The sequence below is a fragment of the Podarcis erhardii genome, assembly GCF_964252035.2.
Source record: "Podarcis erhardii genome assembly, chromosome: 4".
NCBI classification, from domain to species: domain Eukaryota; kingdom Metazoa; phylum Chordata; class Lepidosauria; order Squamata; family Lacertidae; genus Podarcis; species Podarcis erhardii.
In genome coordinates, this window is record NC_138508.1 from 76,769,176 (window position 1) to 76,789,463 (window position 20,288).

General features: G+C 41.5%; 1 protein-coding gene across 4 annotated transcripts in view; it reads right to left on the minus strand.

The window, feature by feature from the left end:
- Positions 1 to 20,288, minus strand: part of AFF3 (ALF transcription elongation factor 3) — a 237,265-nt gene that overhangs the window by 209,496 nt on the left and 7,481 nt on the right. Inside the window, exon 1 of one of the 4 annotated variants that reach the window (XM_081857860.1) lies at positions 17,100 to 17,804. The exons of 1 other annotated variant lie outside the window; for it this stretch is intronic. In XM_081857860.1, coding sequence (XP_081713986.1) covers positions 17,100 to 17,179 — 80 coding nt within the window. In that variant the 5' untranslated portion in view covers positions 17,180 to 17,804. Of the gene's footprint in view, positions 1 to 17,099; positions 17,805 to 20,288 lie in introns of those variants that run through there. 2 more of the 4 variants (XM_081857859.1, XM_081857858.1) reach the window with 2 other exon arrangements.

A 20,288-nucleotide genomic window follows, 5' to 3' on the forward strand; every position in this document is an offset into this window, starting at 1 on the left:
AGTTGAGATCCTCTGCTACATCAACTGCTGGTCAGGTTATACCTTCGTATTTAACTGTTTTTACATAACCTCCGCAACTGCAAAAAAACAAAACAAAACAAAACTTAACAATAATACAGCTTTAAATTATAATTCCTCAGAACATCTTCATAAAGTCATTGAGCTGCAAAGTGTCCATTTTTCAAATTATTTCTTCGTATTGCTATTAGACTCTCAGCTGTTTCACACATCATAGTGTATATAGATCCATACAGGCAAAGATACATAATCTTGAAATGCATGTAATACAATTTAGAGCTGGGTCAATAGCCCACTAACCTCTGTTAAGTTATGTACTTAGCAGAGGTTAAATGTTAAAACTTCATATAATGCTTCTTGTGGCCCATAATTCATTGGTCATCATTAACTGCTGTCTCTTCATGGAAATATTGGTTTTGTGATTGGAGAAAAATATTAGATAGTATAAAGAATTAAGGTTACAAACTAAACACACTTGTTACTGAGCATGCTCCAGTGAGCACTGTAAGACTTATTTATGAATAAACAAACAGAGAATTGTAACACTGTGATCCTAAAAACCATTGCATGGGCGTCATTACTATGAACATAGTGGGAGTAACAAATCCCAGAGTATATATAAACATGTTTTTCCCTTGGCTGTAAATAGAAGCTTGATCCACATGTTTAGCTATAAATTGGATGAAAACAATTTTGGCACAGAAAGCATTTGAAAACAACAAGCTAGTAACATAAAATACTGTTCTTCAGCTCTCTTCTGTCTTGTATAAACAAGAATGCGAATCTCGCTTCTATCAAAGCCAGGGAAAGGATCCTAGCTCAGAAAAGAGGGTTGGGTGTGAAACTATTCCAGATAATTGAGAAGACTGCTGGAACACCACCATTTTAGAAAACCTGAACCCCGTGTTTCCAACATAATTGTTATTATTTATTCATCTGTGCTAAATCATCATGTATTATTATTAAATTATATTACACTACTGTTATTAATCTATTATCATTTCGAACAGATGACTGAAGAGGCTGACAGGAGTGAAAACCATGAAAGTAAGGCCATGAATAATCAAGTACTTTTTTCTTGTTTTGAAAGACGGCACTTGATCACGTAAATAAATTCACTGGAAGTCCCTGCAAGGAGGTAACAGATCAGCAGACCAGTGCTCCTCAGAGTGCATCCTCTTTGTAACGGGGAGCTGAAAGAGCACCCCCACACAAGAGGGGAATGAGCTGATCTTGCTAAATAAAATTTCTTTGTGTGTATATGTGTGTGTGTGCAGCTGTATTCATTGTGCCCTGGGTTTCTGAGAGACAATATGCAACCAAACTATGTCGGGTGCTGGAGAAGAATTGACCATTACATTGAGTCTGTAAACTGAATGAAAAATTCCTTTTGCCAACACAAAGGTTTCAGAGAGCAAGGGGCTCCGAGGCTGATACAATCACTGCTCTAATTCTTCAGCCAAATCCCAACAGAATGTGCTGCATGATATACAGTCTATCACACGTATTCTATTTTCTTTACTATATATGAATACGGAAAAAGTCACATACCTAACTAAAATTTGTCATTGATTTTGCTCCATATTGATCTAGAGCAGAACCCAACATAGTTAGCAGAGTAAAAATATACAGTGGTACCAAGGGTTACATACGTTTCAGGTTACAGACGCTTCAGGTTACAGACTCCGCTAACCCAGAAATAGTACCTCGGGTTAAGAACTTTGCTTCAGGATGAGAACAGAAATTGTGCTCCGGCGGCGTGGCGGCAGCGGGAGGCCCCATTAGCTAAAGTGGTGCTTCAGGTTAAGAACCGCTTCAGGTTAAGAACGGACCTCCGGAACAAATTAAGTACTTAACCCGAGGTACCACTGTACAGTAAAAACATTGCAGGGTTCAAAATATTAAACCCAAGACAATCAACTTCATTCAGCAGAGCTTTTTTTTACTACTGAAGGTAAACGAACTTTACGGTCACAAATTCATACATCTTCAGGATCAGCACAGACCATAAGAAATCCAGCAGACTTAAACTTACAATAAGACTAAAACCTTAGCACTTAAGCATACTACCGGTATGTACAGAACACTACACCAGAAGGAAAGAGACAGAAAATGAAACCCAGGCCCCTTCTGGCCTATTATTATAGTCAGCATGACCTTGAGTGAAACAGAACCAGATTAAACCAGCTTAGCTTTTCTGACGGAATAACCCAAACATCAGGAACCTTCTGTTCCTTTCTAGGCAGAGTAGAAACTTCCAGCTTGCACCAGCTTGTATCACACAGAGAAGCTTCCAGAACCTTCTTGAATCACTTAGAATAGACATCTCTACACTTTAAACCAATACTTTCTGTACCAAAAAATGTAAACCATGTCAAAATTATAGGCAGGTTTTGGTTTGAACACAGAGCCTCCCTGGTTATAGAATAGGAGAAAACTAACTATTAAGCAGGTTGTGGAGATTCTCCCCTTGGAATGATGTGAGAGGGAACTATGCCACATATATGAGAATCAGCCCAAATAAGCCATTGCTTCATGCTGCCACTATAACCAACTATAGCTTTTGTGGTACAGGAGGCAGAAAGCCAGTTCTGAGTATGGGAAAGGAAGGTAAATCCTTTGCACAGTTTTGCAGCTCCCTGGACAAATTTCTCTCTCTCTCAGTCTAGCTTACTTAAACTTTCTTGATAAATAAGAATGCTATATAACATGTCCAAAAGCCTTGGGACAGAGCAGGAAAGAAATCTAATCTAATCTAATCTATTTCAAATATTGCCTGCACAAGCAGCCATTCATCACTCTGAGTTCTGTGCTAAATAGGTCCTTGTGGTCTTCATCTCATAACTGGTTCAAGGAGTTAGTTACAGTGGTACCTCAGTTTACGAACTTAATCCGTTCCGGAAGTCCGTTCTTAAACCAAAACCATTCTTAAACCGAGGTGTGCTTTCCCTAATGAGGCCTCCCGCCACCAGTGCCCTTCCACCATTCAGATTCCGTTCTTATACCGAGATAAAGTTCTCAAACCAAGACACTATTTCCGGTTTTGTGGAGTTTGTAACCCAAATCATTCTGAAACTGTACTGTTCTTAAACCAAGGTACCACTGTACTTGGGGGGGGGGGGAGTGTACTGTTTTGTCATGCAATTATCCCATCTCCTATTTCAGATAAGAGTGAGTTTCTTCCTTGAAAAGTACCCCATATTGAAATCTCACACATCAGAGAGAACGTATCGCTGCAGGAGTAGTCTTACATAAATTAGCCCTCATAGTGAAGAGAAGAAGTATTGTTGCACTAGAGCCCTGTATCACATCATGTTTGATTTAGCCCTTGGTGGTGGTAGCTGTGACTGAGAATACTGGTGAGGAATAGCCAACTTGGTGCTCCCTAGATGGGGACTACAACTCCCATCATCCCTGACCATTGGCTATGCTGATGGGGGCTGATGGGAGTTGTAGTGCAAAACATCTGAAATGTAGTAGTAGTAGTAGTAGTAGTAGTAGTAATAATAATTTATTATTTATACCCCGCCCATCTGGTTGGGCCTCCCCAGCCACTCTGGGCGACTTCCAAAAAATAATAATATTAAAACACTGCAATACATCAAACATTAAAAGCTTCCCTAAACAGGGCTGCCTTCAGATGTCTTCTAAAAGTCTGGTAGTTGTTGTTCTCTTTGACATCTGGTGGGAGGGTGTTCCACAGGGAGGGCGCCACTACCGAGAAGGCCCTCTGTCTGGTTCCCTGTAACTTGGCTTCTCGCAGTGAGGGAACCGCCAGAATGCCCTCGGTGCTGGACCTCAGTGTCCGGGTAGAACGATGGGGGTGGAGACGCTCCTTCAGATATAGTGGACCGAGGCCGTTTAGGGCTTTAAAGGTCAGCACCAACACTTTGAATTGTGCTCAGAAACGTACCGGGAGCCAATGTAGGTCTTTCAAGACCGGTGTTATATGGTCTCGGCGGCAGTACATTGGATACTCCTTACATAGGTGGTTTTAGATGTCTGATCAGCTGATCCGACATTCACTAGTTGTGTACCTATTAAAATAAGAGGTGGGCACTGAAAATCTCCTGCTCTATAGTAAAGCAAGTTGGAGCTGTTACTCAGACAGTGAAGAATGCAACAGTTGAGGTTAGAGGGTTTTTAAAGGAAGATTATTGAGAAACCACTTGCTTATCTATTTAAATATTATGCGTTTATTGAAGACGCCAGTTATCTTGAACTTGCTCCTTTGTGCAGAGTTCTGTAGAAAGTGATTTCTGATCCACTGCAGCTCATCCTTAATTTTCTGTTTGTCCTTCTTCAACATGTGGGAGAAAACTAATTTCCCAAAGGAAACGACATTGTTCTAGCCTCATAAAGCAGTGAAGTTTTTATTCACAATACCAGACTCCATTTCCTCCCTCACTGTCAAAGGTCCTTGAATGTCTTGTTTCAGGCTAGGTTTAAAGCAGCACAGAAAGCAATAGTGGGCTTAAATTAATCTATTAATCAAGCAATTCATTAATTGCTGAGTGAAAATTTAGATTTTAATTGGATTTTAATCAGACTTGACACCTGTGAAAAGGGTGTTGACTGCTGATGGCATTAAAGTAAACAATTCACACATCTTTCGATCAGGCAACATATTTAAGATTATTTTCGATACAATAAATACTGTGTTTGTGTTAATTAGGTGAGGGAAATTATCTTGATTAAATATGCTCCCATATAATATGCACTAAATCAGTAATGTTTATCTTAAACATATAAACATGATTTGAAAGAAAAACAATTAACTGACTAAAGAATTTAATTAAAAATGTAAGTGCCCTGAAGACTTCATAATCTAAAGACCATTGCCTATGTTATTATCGCAGGCATTTCCCCTCTAAACTATGTGTTCGGCATGTTTCCTAAGACAGACTATTCAACGTACCACTTTAAGACATGTAATAAAGACTGATGCTTTTCAGTAAGGTCCTAGCCATGCCTACTCAAAAGTAAACCCCCCTGAGGTCAGTGGGGCTTGCTGCATGATAGCTAGAGGATTGTAGCCTCAACAACATGTCTGTGTCATTCACATTAAAAAGGGGAGGGGTGTCTTGTTTCTGCATCTAAAGATGAACACGAGAGGAGAGCTTCACTGTACTACTTCTGCCTCCCTTTTCCCAGCATGTACACAGCCATCCCAGGCACTTTTCCTGAGGGCCCCTTTTGATTCCCACCACACTACTTTATATGTGACTACATGGACGTAACCAAGGGGGGGCAGGTTAGATCCACAAATATTATTGAAAAGCATTGAAAGTACTCAATTATCTGACATTCTGCCCTGACACCCCCCCCAAAGCAGAAGCCTGCCCCCCGCAATGTCCTATTCATGGGATATTTTTACCCGTGACTTTGATTTCCCAAGGAAAGCTCAACAACTTTGGCTGCCCCCCAAAAAATCTTGGCTATGCCCATGTGTGAATAGAGAAGACATGGGAGTCAGGTCACAATACTCTGTGTTTGACCAAGAGAGCAGATACAAACATGCTGAAAATCACATGGAAACTCATTTGCCTCTTCAGATTACAACCCAGAATCGTTCGTGCTCATCCTCAACATGCAACTGTCAATGTAGATTGATTCTAGATTCTGCTGTTCGCAAGGGTGGGTGTGGTTACTTGATATGCATTTGAAAATTCTCCCCTTTATTAAGTTATTCCATACCCTCCAACATTTCTCTGATGAAATTAGGGACACCCTACCATACGGTCCAACATAGGGATGTCCTAAGGAAAAGTGGGACATTCCAAGATCAAATCAGAAACTGGGATGGCTTTTGTAAATCCAGGACTGTCCTTATAAAATAGGGACACTTGGAGGGTCTGTTACCCACACCTTTTCCTCCTTGCACATGCCACAGGTGAATGAAGAAGGAAGCGGTGATTGTGGTCTTGGTATGTACACAGCCACAATGTCATTGGCCAGGTGTCCACACACATGCACATTCCCAAGACTGCCTGCAACTCTTTTCATGTTTTCAAATGGATACTCTGTTGGGCTAATGCACAATCAACCTGCAATGCTCTTTTTTATTTTCAGAATGAAAATGGTTGCTCAAAAACCAGTTTCACGGGCAAAAAATATGCAATGCATCCAGACTGTGCGTAGTCAGTCTCCGTTGATTCTAGAATAAAATGTTGTGTATACACAACCTCAGTTTCTTGTGTGCGCTAACAATTCTGGTTACTCACATGCTTCTTATTTTGGTTCATTTCCCTTTTAAGAACAAGAAAGAAAAGCATACCTTCTTTCCTTTCTTTCACTGGGGCCTGGAGGAGATATGGCAGCTGTGGCTTTTCGTCAAAGGTCAGCACAGAGCACAGCTAACAAAGTGTCAATAAAATACATTCTGACAGCAGTAGTCTCTGTCTGCCAATGCTAAATTAAGAGCTGTCCAACAAATTGGAAACCTTCACAAAACCAAATCAGGAATGTCCTCAATTGCACCATGGTTTCATTTCTGAAAAGAAATTTAGAGATCCTTAGGCAGCAGGCTCTGCCTTACTATCAATTAAGACGGAAGCATTTATTTGACTGTTTCATAAAACAAGGGAATATATGACTACGAAATAATTAAAGGAATTTGGTGCATTGTGAATCATGAGTCTGTCATTTAGTAATCAGCTTGTATGGAATCTCCTACAGCCAGACATTTATATTACATAGATTTCCTAGTGTCTGTTTGCTGTGAACACAAGACTAAGGACTTGACCTAATGCATTTGTAAGCAAGCAAGCAATTGCATTCTCTTTCTCACACACTACATGATAATCAGGAAATATATAAGAGACGCTTCTTTCTTTCAAGCTTTTGCTGTTAATTCTGGGTATGTAACTGATTGTTCTAAGGCATTCAGCTATTTAATATGAAAGGTTTACATTGTGTATCCTTCAAGATTAAATCAGAATTAGCTTTTAAACTTGAACCACCTTCTATTAGCTCTAATATATAAAGAAAGTAAACTACTGTAATACAAAATTCTGGAGCTATAGATGTTCTGTGCCTCTCGGTGCTGAAAATTACCTGCAGTTCCTTCTAGGCTACATGCAATGGCTAGCTAGCGGAACAGCAAAGGAAGAACGGTTTAGATCAAAATGTTTTCTTAGGAATATATCTTGCTTACAGAAATATTTGTGCATACAGGATATTGTTTTTGCTCTGTGCTTCCATACTTGACTCACATGCACTGAACATATTTGGTAATGAAAATGTAGAGACAGTTGAAGGAATTGTTTTGATTATTTGATGTTATTATTTAATTTCTATACAGCTTAATATATTAAAAATAGATCTGAGCAGTGTACAAAAAAACCTGAAGCAACAACACATAGCTTAAACAAAACATTACAAAAATACGCAGTTGTGTATAAAAATGTTACATTAATACAATTTTACTAATATATATTAGTAAATTCATATATTAGTCCATTCATCAGTGGAAGACAGAAGTGCCTGGCATGCTCTGGCCATGGGGTCACAAAGAGTCAGACACGACTAAACGACTAAACAACAACAAGTCAAGTTTTCCTTCTGTCACACCCTCACTCTTAGTCTCCGGGTTTCTCACCAAGCAGGGTCCAAACTCTCAGCTCACTCACAAAAGTCTCACAACAAGAAGAGTTCCTGGAAACAGTGGACATCACTCTAGCCTAGACTTGTTTTTTATGGGCAGGCCCAAAGTGGCTGGTGATGTCCTAGACTAGGGTGATGTCCTCAGGCTGCCCACAACAATGTCCCATTCAGTTGCTCTCTCCACACCCAGTTCCCAGTACAGCAGGCTTGATGAGTTTCCCAGGGGGTCCAGAGGATGGGAAAAGGTCCCTCCTCCACTCACAGCTCTTTCTTCGCCCTCTGTCCTCTAATTCTCCTCCATGGGAAAGCCCATAGACATCTTTGGCTAACACCACTACAATGGATGCTCCTGAACTGTATATAAATGCATGGAGCTAGACTTGTACGCCAAGTGTGTCTTGGATCCTAGCAGATTTGACTTCACAATGAACTGTGCTATTTTTCAGGTTGTTTCTGGCTGAGAAAAAATATATTTCTAGGTTCGGTGTGCTAGGAGGTGTTAGGTAGGGTGCACTTGTTTTCATGCAACAAAATGTACAATTGCCATGTGCCCTTAATTCTAAATCATCGTTGTCCTGTGTATGGCTCTTATTCACACACTTCCATTGAAAATATAGGGGGTGCTTATGTCAGAGCACATAAGATTACCCATATGGTTATTTATTTGCAAAACTTCAAACTTTTACCAAAACCAGAAGTTAATGTGTTAACCCTCAACAAATAAAAATTGGGGGAATTCCCTGTCACTTTTTATCAATGATATAATACAGCTTTCTATATAAAGGGCATTCTCATATTAAATTCTAAGGGTTTTTTAACAAAAAAAATCAGTGTCAGCAGGTGGAAAATATGCAGCAGCTATTGCTTAGGTAATAAGCTAAGAATGAGCAAGTTAATCAAATCTATACACATATGTGGCTATTTTTGTTTTTATTGCTGTTAAAATTATTACCGGTAACTGTAGCTGTAGTCCTAAACACACTTACCTGGGAGTGAACTCCATTAACTCAATAGGACTTAATTCTGAGTAGACATGGTTAGGATTGAACTGCGACTTACCAAATCAATTATGTACTTTAAATAGATTTTTAAAAAATTTTGAAATGTGTATATATTTGAGCTATAAATTGAAATTTGACTAATTTATTTGTGGCTTGGGATAAATTATATTTTTTTTAGTTTATACAGCATGTTTAAAAAGGCTTGTCTATGGAATACGTTCTGCCATTGTGACTAAGCACTTGGGGAAGTGGTTTGAACAGCAAAAATAAACGTAAACAATAAAGTTTGAAATTCATTGTAAAAACTTCAGTAGGGAGTCTACACTGCCCTTTCAATAATAACAAATAACAAATATTTGTGCGTTACAGAAACAAAGTGGGGAAAGGAAGACGTCTGTAAGATGCAAAGTCTCGTGGAAATATCTAGGATGGAAGTAAATAATTAATAGCCTCAAGGAAGCATGCTAGACATTGCTTTTCCTGCTTTATAGTCATTAACAGCATTAAAACAACATCTTTCATTTCACTGGCAAATATGATGTCCATTACTAACATAAAAGAATTTTTCACTTGTGTTTGATTGGGGAAAAAGTGCTTTTAATACTTTAATATTACCGTCAGCCAGAAAAAGCAGCTTCCTGTAGCCAGGACAGATGAGCAACAGGAGTTGGTAAAAGCTTCCAAAGCCATTTTTATTTTTATTTTTGCAATCTATGGCAGCTTCAGCCGGTCCTTCAATGAAGTTCTCTTCCAAAGCTGATAATTAAATTGATTCACCTTTAACAGCCTGATCCTATGCATATTTACTCAGAAATAAGAACCTGTATATTCAACAGGGTTTTCTACCACAAAAAATGTACGTAGGTCTAATAAAAGTGAGCAATTCTTGTTATATTTCCAACTCACTCGAACTGTGTTCATTTTAACCTTCTATCACTGGCAGTGATGGGTGGTACCCATTGGGACTGGGGGCACAAAAGGAAGGGAAGGCAATAGTAGGTGCACCTGGATCTAATGATAGGAGGAACCACAACCAATGACAGGCAGGGCCAACTAATTTTGTCCTGTCCTCCTCCCTACTGACTTATTCAAAGGCAACACTGAGAATAAGAATGAGAAAAGGTGACAGGCATTGCCCTTCTTGGGACTGGTTGTAAGAAGGCTGGCTAAGATTGGTGGGGCCACTGATCACTTGTGTTGCATCTGCCATTATAGTTCTCTTACTGCAGATTTGCATATTGAGCAAGGTATATGCTACATTTGGACTAATGATATTCCCACCTATGCACACAAATACTCACTAGTTATTAGCACTCCCAACTTTGGTACACTTGATTTTAGCCAAGGTTAATGTTGCACATGTGGGAAGAGTATGACATATAGATCACAAACATTATGTTTCAAACATGCATATATGGTGGTACAGTCACTTTCTTGAAAGTCAGGTTCAGATCCATGCTCGGCCATGAAGCTCCCCTGATGTGCAAGTTTCCTCTAAGCAGGGAACTTTTTTGCATAGAAGGAACATTTTAAGTATAATTTACACTGCAGAATTATATCACATCATTGTGCATAAAATCTAAAGCAGCTTTAAGGGAGTGCTGAGAAGATCTAAACATGAGGTTCCTATGTTGCAATTTAAGTGCTTGAACATCAAAACAAAAATGTGAAAAACAAGACCCAGAGAGAGAGAGAGAGAGAGAGAGAGAGAGAGATATTTAGCATGGTGCGTTCATTATTCCAAACCATACAACAATATGGTCCTTATCTCTGAAAGCGTTTTTTACTGATACAGGGCCATGTTTGTATACAATACCAAGCCACAAATTAGTACTACACACACACAAGCAAAAAGAAGACTGAATGAAGTGCTGGTCGGACTTGTATGCTTCCTCAACCCTCTCCTTTGGAGGAGTACTTTGCCATAGTTTGTTTGATTTCCCATGATTCCTGGTTTGATCTTAGGAACAAACCAGAGACAGTGGTTTGAACCAAACTCTAGTCAGTTTCAAAGCAAGCAAAATTCAAACCACAGGTTGTGAAGCTGCCTTGTTTGACTCAACATAGTTTGTTTTAAACCACAGCCCCTAGTTTGTTTGAAAGAACAAGACAGGAATCATGGGAAATGAAATTAGCCTTGCTGGGGTCCTCCTTTCAGTTGCATGGAAGTGAGCACACCCCTCTGCTTGTGCACACAGCACAAAACTATGGCTTAGCATTAGTACATATGAATGCAGTCTATTAATAAAGTGGCCTGGTTCACATGCCGCAGTAATCAAAGCCATGGCTTACTAGAACAGCACAAATGTGTGGGCTTCTGGAGAGAATCCTGATCACACTAACATTGTTCTTCCTTTTTTACTGCCACACCATGCTGAGCTGAGCCAATTTTTGGCTTAGCCTATCTTCCAAATCTGGGCTTATAATTAAGCTCTCTCCTCACTAATGATGAGCTTTAGCCTAGGATAAACCTTGGCTTGCTGTAATGTGCAACCCAGACAGTTGGCCCCACTGTGATATCCTTCTGTTAAGCAAAAGACTAACATAGGTTTGCTTAAGCTGCAGATGGTAAGCACCAATTGGATGTGCATTCCAGAAAAAAAAGCCTCATGCAGATAACATCCTAACTGTTATTACAAGCAGGAGAGATTACAGCAAAGAGTGAAGCAATTTAAGAAAATTTTAATGTTTGCTTTCATACGCTCCGAAGTTTTACTTACTGCAGAAGATTATCTCAAGAGGTTTCTAACATCCATTAGATAGAAGCCGTACTCAGAAAGAAATACATGCTGCCCAATTCTTTCCCGCATTTTCTCGAAACACAGCTTCTACCAAGTTCCGTGGAGCTTGCTCACTAGTAAGGATTGTTCTAGTACTTAGTTGATCATTACAATTTCCAGTGTGTGGGGAAACCAGTCACACTGCCCTAAAACCGCCTCTGGCTCATTCCAGGTGTTTGGTGCTCATGCAGGAGGCTCCCATACAGACCCAACCATGCTGCCACCCTGCCGTGCCTCTGTACTGTTCCAATAAGTGGCAGCAGGGCTGCTGTCAGGAGGGCAGTGGTATGCAAGAATCCTACCATGCTGGCTGCTCCTTTCCTCATGCAGGCAAGTTTCCACATGACAATGTAGGCCTCAAAAATGCCAGCCTGTACCTTTCCCCATTTAATCTTCAAGTTCACCCTTTTAGAAGAAAATCCACTAAGTCTTAAAAAAAACAAAACATGTTGCCAATGACCCATTTTCAATATCTGAAGAAGCTATTTACAGTATTAAGCCCTCATCTGGAAGCACCAGCAGCCTTATTCAAGAGGGAATCTTCAGACAGCAAGGCTTCTATTACATTTCTGTCTAGAACCTCAAACCAATTTTGTCTGGAATTTCAATCTGATTTGCAGCATCTCTCTAAAGTGCTTGCACAACTGTAGTAAAGTGTACTTAAGATGGAACCAAATAGTAAAAGCGCTTTTTCAACTAAGATATTAATTGTGTGTCAATGGAGAATGTGGTGAATTGACTGTAAACCAGTGGCGTAGCGTGGGGGGTGCAGGGGGGAATACAACGTTCATCTTATGCATTGTGCAGAACTGGAAAACACTGCCATTTCAGCATCAATTCATTTTTATGTAATACTCTGCAACTGGCAACCTATCAGGGAAATAACATGCCATCTATGGGAGTTATCTAGCTATGGGATCAGCAACATTTTGAACATCAAGCAATACGGTGCATGTTATGGACATGTTCAATAATATTGATGTATGTTGCATAAAAAGATATCCATGTAGTTGATCCCTGTGTGGCGTGTACCAACACCGAAAATTCTCCAGTTGCTATTAGTTTCCCTCATCACATTTTAACTACCTACTGTTAACAAGGCCAGAAATAATTCTAATGCCTGAGGAGGCCATCCTACAGTCACCTACCTGGAACTCAATGGGGGTTTGAACTCAATGGGGTTTACTTCTGAGTAGACATGGATCTATGGACCGCAATAAAGCTGTGTGCGCGAGTAGACGTATATAGAATCGCACCGTGTTCCATAAACGCATGACTACAAAGCACTATAAAAGGTTGCTATTTGGACAGCTTTCCTTTTTAAGTGAAGCAGTCGTCTAATGCTCTAAGCTCTTCTGTCATTAGCTTAAGTACCCAATCATCATAAATATATTCCAAAGCACAATAAGGCTTGCTCTTGCCACACAGAAAATTAAGACATTAAGAGCGTTGTCCTTTGCCACAAAATGACTTTCGCCTAAGTGTGTATTTTCCCATCTTATATTTGGGGATGGACAGCAACTGTGCTTAAAAAACAACAAAAGTCTGTCAAAGCCATTGAGCCTAAAATTAGATCCATGTCGTTTATCTTGGTGAGGGAGCACATCCTGGGAGACAGGAATCCTGTAAATTTAAATAACAAGAGATTGCTCACCATAACGGACTGGGAGGGAAGGACAGTGTTGCATGTATGCACTTCCTGCAATCACAAACAAGCCTGTGCTTCTCAATGCAGACTGCCCTGTGGCGAAACTGCAAAGTTATCAATATCTGTGCTTTCAAGCTGGGGTGGGGAATTTGTGACTTATGGGGACATGTTGTCTCAGCCTGATTTCATGTGGCGTATAGGCTTGGGGTGGTACAGAGAGAGAAAGAGAAGAATAAGACATGGATAGCAGAGAGAAAAGGGCTCTACTAGAGCAGTGTTTCCCAACCTTGGGCCTCCAGCTGTTTTCGGACTACAACTCCCATCATCCCTAGCTAGCAAGTCCAGTGGTCAGGGATGATGGGAACTGTAGTTCAAAAACAGCTGGAGGCCCAAGGTTGGGAAACACTGTACTAGAGCACCCCATGATGAACTGCAGACCCAAAATTTACTTTTCATGTAAAGTCAATGGCCTTTCATAGGAAGGCCATTGACTTTACAATCAAGATTCTACTGGGCGACATCTGTTTTCAACATTGTAATAGATCACCAGCTAAACATTGCGATAGATGGACATATCGTGATGACTGAAATAAGGATGGGCCTACATAGAGGCATTGGCTGACTTCATGGTTTTTCCTACATTGTGATTTTTGCAGAGAGCGCGCACACAAACACACACGTTCGCAATATATTGCCTGGTCAAAAATTATCAAACTGATATCACGATATGGACGTCAAACCAGTTTTGGACGATATGATGCCCAGCCCTACTGGACAATATCCACTGACAGTACTATTACTATCATGTCACTATTCTGACGTATGCTGTCTTGAAACCATTGATCAAGATACCTGTTTTGTGATAAAATGCTATTTATGTAATATCAGCAATTAAGCCAAGCCCAACTGTGCGGTGCTGATATTGCCAAGGTTGCAGATTCGATCCCCAAATGGGATAGCTGCCTATGGATTAGAGAGATAATCCTTGAGGTCCCTTCCAACTCTATGATTCTAATAAAAGGGTAAATCACACCTGCCTATATATATATATATATATATATATATATATATGACAATTTTAGAATTGAGTGTGGAATATAAATTATCTTTAGGCCTTGCCACAACAAACCAAGTAGCTCACACCATACACCTTTGTATTGCATCTATGTTGACTGTTTTTGTGGTAAAAGCTAAGATAAAGTGCTTAGTTCAAAATAGGGTGATTCAGTGACGTGACCTATAACCTGATGAGTGATCATGAAACTAATAGATTTTCTGTGATATATAAAAGAGTACAATAGGCACAAGGCATGAAAAATCAGCGACATTAGATGAAATACAAAGGGACTCTAATTTTGAATACACTTGCAGACCAATCATGAGCAATAGCCTATTAAGTGTCACCATTGGGTTGCTGTCTAGGCAGATACATGACATTCACACAAGGCAACCAGCATCATTTTAAATCCATAAGAACCATCAAACAATTTGAATTACTGACAGATAATACCCAAGACTACTTAGCAAATTATGTTTAGATACTTTCTGAGTTCAACTAGCCTCCTGACTAGTTTTGTTATGTTACTTTCAATATTAAATACAGTCTGCAAAGAACACAATTTCCACTGTAAAGGAAATTAACAGTACAGTCCTATATGAGTGTCTACTTAAAAATAAGTCCCAATGAGTTCAATGGGACTTATTCCCAGGTAAGTAGATATAGAATTACAGCCTCAATTTTTCTTCTCCCCTCGCCTTTCTGACCACAGAAAGCAACACAGCCTGAATATTATCATCCCTTCCTCTTCTTGTTGAGTAAAAAAACCTCTAAATTTTACAGTCTATAAGGATCTGAGAGTTTTAAAGCAGGAAACAATCTAGGAGTAATCATTATAGCTTAGCAGTAAGTCAAGAATGGGTCTTTCTCAATGAAAAACACACATAATGTTAGCCACAGTATTTCCATCAGGAAAGCTATAATGACTAACTTTCGCAGGCTAGTAACATATTGTGTATTACATTTGCTCTTTAAAATTCCAAGGAGTTCAATGGGGTTTTCTTCTGAAATAAATGCTTTAGTTCTATATAACTGGTGCAGGATTACAGCCATTGTCTGGGTTTAAAAGATCCAACATTAAACAAGCATGCATGACATGATCACAATATCATTTTTTTAAAAGGGAAAATTCACTATCAGGCTTGTTTGCCCAGATCATTTTGATATATGTTCTATGGGAAGAAGCGCATCACCAAATACTACATACATTCTATATCAACAGAAAGTAGATCACGTGTACCATTAAGGAAATGAATTACTGCATATTTATTTTGTTATTGCATTTCTATCCCATCTTTCCTCCAAGGAGTTCAAGGTGGCATGTGGTTTTCCCACTCTCCATATTATCCTCACAACAACCTTGTGAATTAAGTTTAGGCTAAAAGTTGGTTGACTGGCCCAAGGTCACCCTGTAAGCTTCATAGCCAAGTGGGGATTTGAACCCTGGCCTCCAAGGTCCTAGTCTGGCCACTCGACAACTCTTAAACATACCAGTACAACAAGAGATAAGACTACAAAGGTCTCCCTTCTTCCAGAAAGTCAGTCTCATCATCATCCAAAAAACACCAGCCACCATCATACAAATTCCTACACTCCACGAAGCGTAATAGTAGCACCAGAACAGCATCCTTTGAAAGGAAGGACAAGCAGGGAAGGAATAGAACTCTCCTTAGCAAGCAATGGGTGACTTAAGATACACATGACCAAAAATTTAAACTAACACACATTGTGGCTCCCTTTTACTCTACATCCAGTGCATTCCCCACCACTGGTTTGAGAAGTGGTGTCCACGACATTAGCTGCAATCCATATCTGTCCTGTGTTTTGATGCGTCTTCCCGAAAACCAGCTTTCATCTGAACGGAGAAAAAAGAACCAACTAGCTGTAATGTGCACACAAGCCTGTGTGCCTTAGAAATACCCAGAACGTAGATACAACATAGTACAACCATTTCCATTCATTTCAACTCATGCATGTACTTAACTGTCTTTTGAAGCACATATAAAAAAGATTAAACTGTAAAGGCCGTATACAACAGAAAAACCAGCACAGTCTGAAGTGGCACTTGATAGTGGCACAAAGTAGTACCACACACACCACCTTCACGGCTGACACGAGTACTCTCGTACTAATAATACAAATGCAGATTGAAAAATTAGGGAGCAATAATCCATATACTAGATGGCATCAGCTGCCAACTACTGGACCCATTCCGGGCTTTGGACCGCAAGCGCTTTGGAAGGTGGCGAAGAGGAAGAAGCGTTTTCCACCTGGAGTCATTAACGATATTTCTAGAAATGCTTTCTGGCCGCTGCCAAATGCTTCTTGGAAATGCAGTAATTTCTACAGGAACGGGCACAAGAACAGTCCAGGGGGAATGGGCAGGTAGGGCTGAAGAAAGAAAAAAAATGGGGGCAATGAATGGACTGAGAGGCAGCAGTTGGGATGGTGGAAGGCAGAGTCAAACTGAGGTGAGGAAGAAGGTGGAAGCGGGAAAGCAGAGGGGTGCAGTGAGCAAAACAATCACGTTGAAGGAGGCGAGAGAAGGAGGAGGCAAGTAGAGCTGTGGTTTAGAAGATGCAGGGCAGGGGAGAGCAGAACTGAAATGCAAAATGTAAAAATGAAAGGAGAGGATAGTGATAGGAGCTGCAGGGTGTAGAGACAAGAGACGACATGAGGCACAGACCCAAGTGAGTTCTGAAGGATGGAAAGGGCGCGCATTGGGGGGGGGGGTTCCCTGCAAGAAGGAAAGCCAAGCGGAAATTATTGGAGAGGGTAAGAATGGAATACTCTTTTATTATGATGATCAATATTTGCCTCCAGGTGTGGCCCTTCGTCATGAAAGGAGACTCCCTGCCTCCTGCTCTCCCCTAAAACTCTGGGGCAGAAGTGAGATGGAGGACCTACCCTCACCCGACCACCCCTCAGCAACACCGATTTTCACACATATACAGACGCGCGCACACCCAAGTTTAAAACGGCATCCTCACCAGAGGGAGTCCAGGTCCCATTCCTGCAGGAGAGCCAGGTCGAAGCTGTCCATGGTGAGGTCGGAGGAAGGATATGTCATCGCTGCTCAGCTGCAACCGCGCAGCGCCCAAGGTGCATCTTAGCAGCGCCGCGGGTGGGCGAGGGGCGAGGAGAAGGAGAGACGGAGAGGGGGGGGGCCTTCCGTGCGCCCCTCCCTCTTCCCTGAGAGAGGAGGAGGGAGGAGACGCAGCGGCTGCAAACCGTCTCCCCGCCTCGCTCTCAGGGAAGCGCCACCGCTGGCCCGCGCAAGAGGCTGCTCGCTCCTCTGGAGCGCCTTTCCTCAGCCGTCTCTCTCTGGCCGCTTCCTTCCTTCCCCTGCGCGCGCTCTTCTCGCCCTCTCGCTCTCCAGCGCGCGGGGATGTGTGCAGCGTGTGACTCGCTCAAGCTGGCGCCCTCGTTGGGAACGCTGCAGAAGCAGCAGCAGCCCTCAGCGGCTAGCTCCTCGCTGGAGGAGCCATGTGGTTTAAAAAAAAACAACGCACAGACAAAACAAAAAAACACAAGAGAAGCCCGGTTTCTGCTTCTCTCTCTCTCTCTCCTCTCTGTCCCCGCTTTGTTTCCTTTCCGCGCTTCAACCCTCGCGGTTTTCTTTTCTCGCTCGCTTTTTCTTTAACTGCAACGGAAATCCGCTGCGCGTCGGTGTGCTCAGAACCAGAGGTGATAGCAAAACAATGCCACAAATGCTCAGGAGAAATCAGCACCGCTTACTTGAAGCTCTCTCACTTTTCTGTCAGAATAATAATGTAAATATGCCCATATCCCCTCCCCCGCCGCCCCACAGGCACCTACTCCTTTCTCGTGGGGATAAGGCAGAAGTCTCAGACAGGGGCCATTTGGTTCCTTCTGCAAGGAGAAAGGGTTGTGGGGTTTTTTATTTTGTTTCTGAGGTGAGGGAAAGCACCAGTCAGGAGTAATTGCGTCTACTTCCAGGCGTCTCTCCCTGTCCAAATATTTCCAGATTTCTGCACATCCCACTTCCATAAAAATGAATCTCCTGCCTAACAATTTTCCCTTTTCTAAAATAAATGAGCAATAATAGGCTTTGGAAAGCTAAGGAGACTATAGACGCCTGACGCATCACACACAGACAAAAAGGGATTTAATATTCAGCTCAGCCATTCAGAACCCACCTTTCCCAAGTGCCATAGTCCCATAGCAACCAATCATGTAATAATGCAATACATTCCTCAAATCAGCATTTTAGGAATGGTCACGTGTGTAAACCCAGTTGAGTCAGAAAGTATGCAGCGGGTACAAATTAAAATAGCCCTGAGTGTGATCAGGTGAAGCAATTTGGGATGGAGAACCTGTGGCCCTCCAGGTGTTGTTGGTCTCCTATTCCCATCAGCCCTGGTTGCAATGGTCCAGAGATTATGGGATTTGTAACCCAACAATGTCCAGAGGGGTCGCAACCCCAACTCCAAATCTATGCTTTACAGCAAACCGTTTCCCACTATGCAGATGGTTATCACAACTGACGAAGGAGCCGTGAAAATAGTGGATATATCAAACCAAACCCCCGGTTGTATCTAATGCTATTTTTCTAGAAAAAGAGGTGCCAGAACTCACCATGAATGCCTCCCTTGTTCTCTTATAATGGCAATGGTGTCCACCTGAGAGGGGCCTGAACTGAGTTCCGGTGACTTCTGGCTTTTTTTTAAAAAAAGGCCTGGTTGTAGCATACACCTTGAAACCCTTACAAAATAAAACTGCAAAGCTAACAAGCTATCTTACCTCCAAGGGCCACAGCTGGACTTCATTCAAGTTCATACCTTGACTCCCTTGCACCCTTGGCAAAGAGCTGTATCAGTGCCTCCAAAGCCAGGAGACCATGGAACAGAAACTCAAAAAGTCTGCTTTTCCTCGACTTCCATGCTCCGCCAGTGATTTCCTCCACAGCCATCGGGATCAGGTCCACTCTGCTCCACCACTTGCTGTCTGATGTGTGGACAAGTGGGTGGGCTCCGGGCAACTCTGAGCTGGACTGAAGGGGCATGATTTTTTGCGTCCCCCTTGGCCTGTGCCCTTAGCAGGGGTTTCACCTAACCGACCCCTAGGTTGTACACCCCTGCCTCCAGCAAAAGGAAATGCAAAACCTCCGCCTCTTAATTATCTCGCTTAGGTGTCGATTTTGCTTTTATGCAGATTTACAAAAGCAGCCCCAAGTGAGTTCAGTGATACTATGTGCCATTGCAGCATTAAGGATTAACATCTTTGCGGTGCTTCACTTGTGAAAGAATCTCTAAAGTCGTCATCTTGACTGATCATAACAGAAGGATTAACACTTACATTTGATATGCAGCATTTCCATCTACCTTAGTGTGAGCCTGCATGTTACTATTCAGTGCCGCTAACAAGCATAAACGCAACTTAATTTATCAAGCACATTTCACAGCGCACACTTTAAACTAGATACTCTCTCTGACTGTCATGTTATATATCACAATGGAATCTTCCAGTAATGAGTAAAATGAATGTGCGTAAGCCTTCTCTATTAGCTTTAACCTGTCATATGCTTGAGGGTCCTTTTAGGCAACAGGGTCTGCACAACCTTGTTTTATTAGTCTCCTGTGCATTCTATACAATAATAATTTCTACAGTCTCTCTCTTTCATTCCTTCCAGAAGTATAAAGGTCTTCTAGAGGCCAGAGGGGGTTACACTGAGAGAATCAGCCAACATCAGAGTTCAACCCAAAGGGCAAAGGTACACAAGTCAACACACATCCCTATTTTATGGTGATGTATGATTAGAGTCTGGAAAGCAGCCCCTACTGATGTATGCAAACGTTAACCCTGGCGAGTGCAATGGGCTAAAGCACAGGAGGGGAAAAGGCAATTTGGGAGAGAGCATTAGCAGTGTGGCCAACCCAGCCCGGTGCCCCCTCTTCCAATAAATGTGTAAAGGCATTTTTATAAAGCAACAGTGGACCCAGATAATTCACAGAAGGACCTTGAAAGATACTCCTGCAAAAAAAAACACAAAAAGACAAAGAAAGAAGCAAAGCTCGTTTATCTAACCAAACTCAGATTATTTAACCAAACTGATATCCTGGATAAGATCTTAAACACCTGAGGGAATAGTACCTGGGGGGAAAGGCCTATAAGGGTATGTTCGCATTAGAAGAAGAAGAAGAGTTTGGATTTGATAT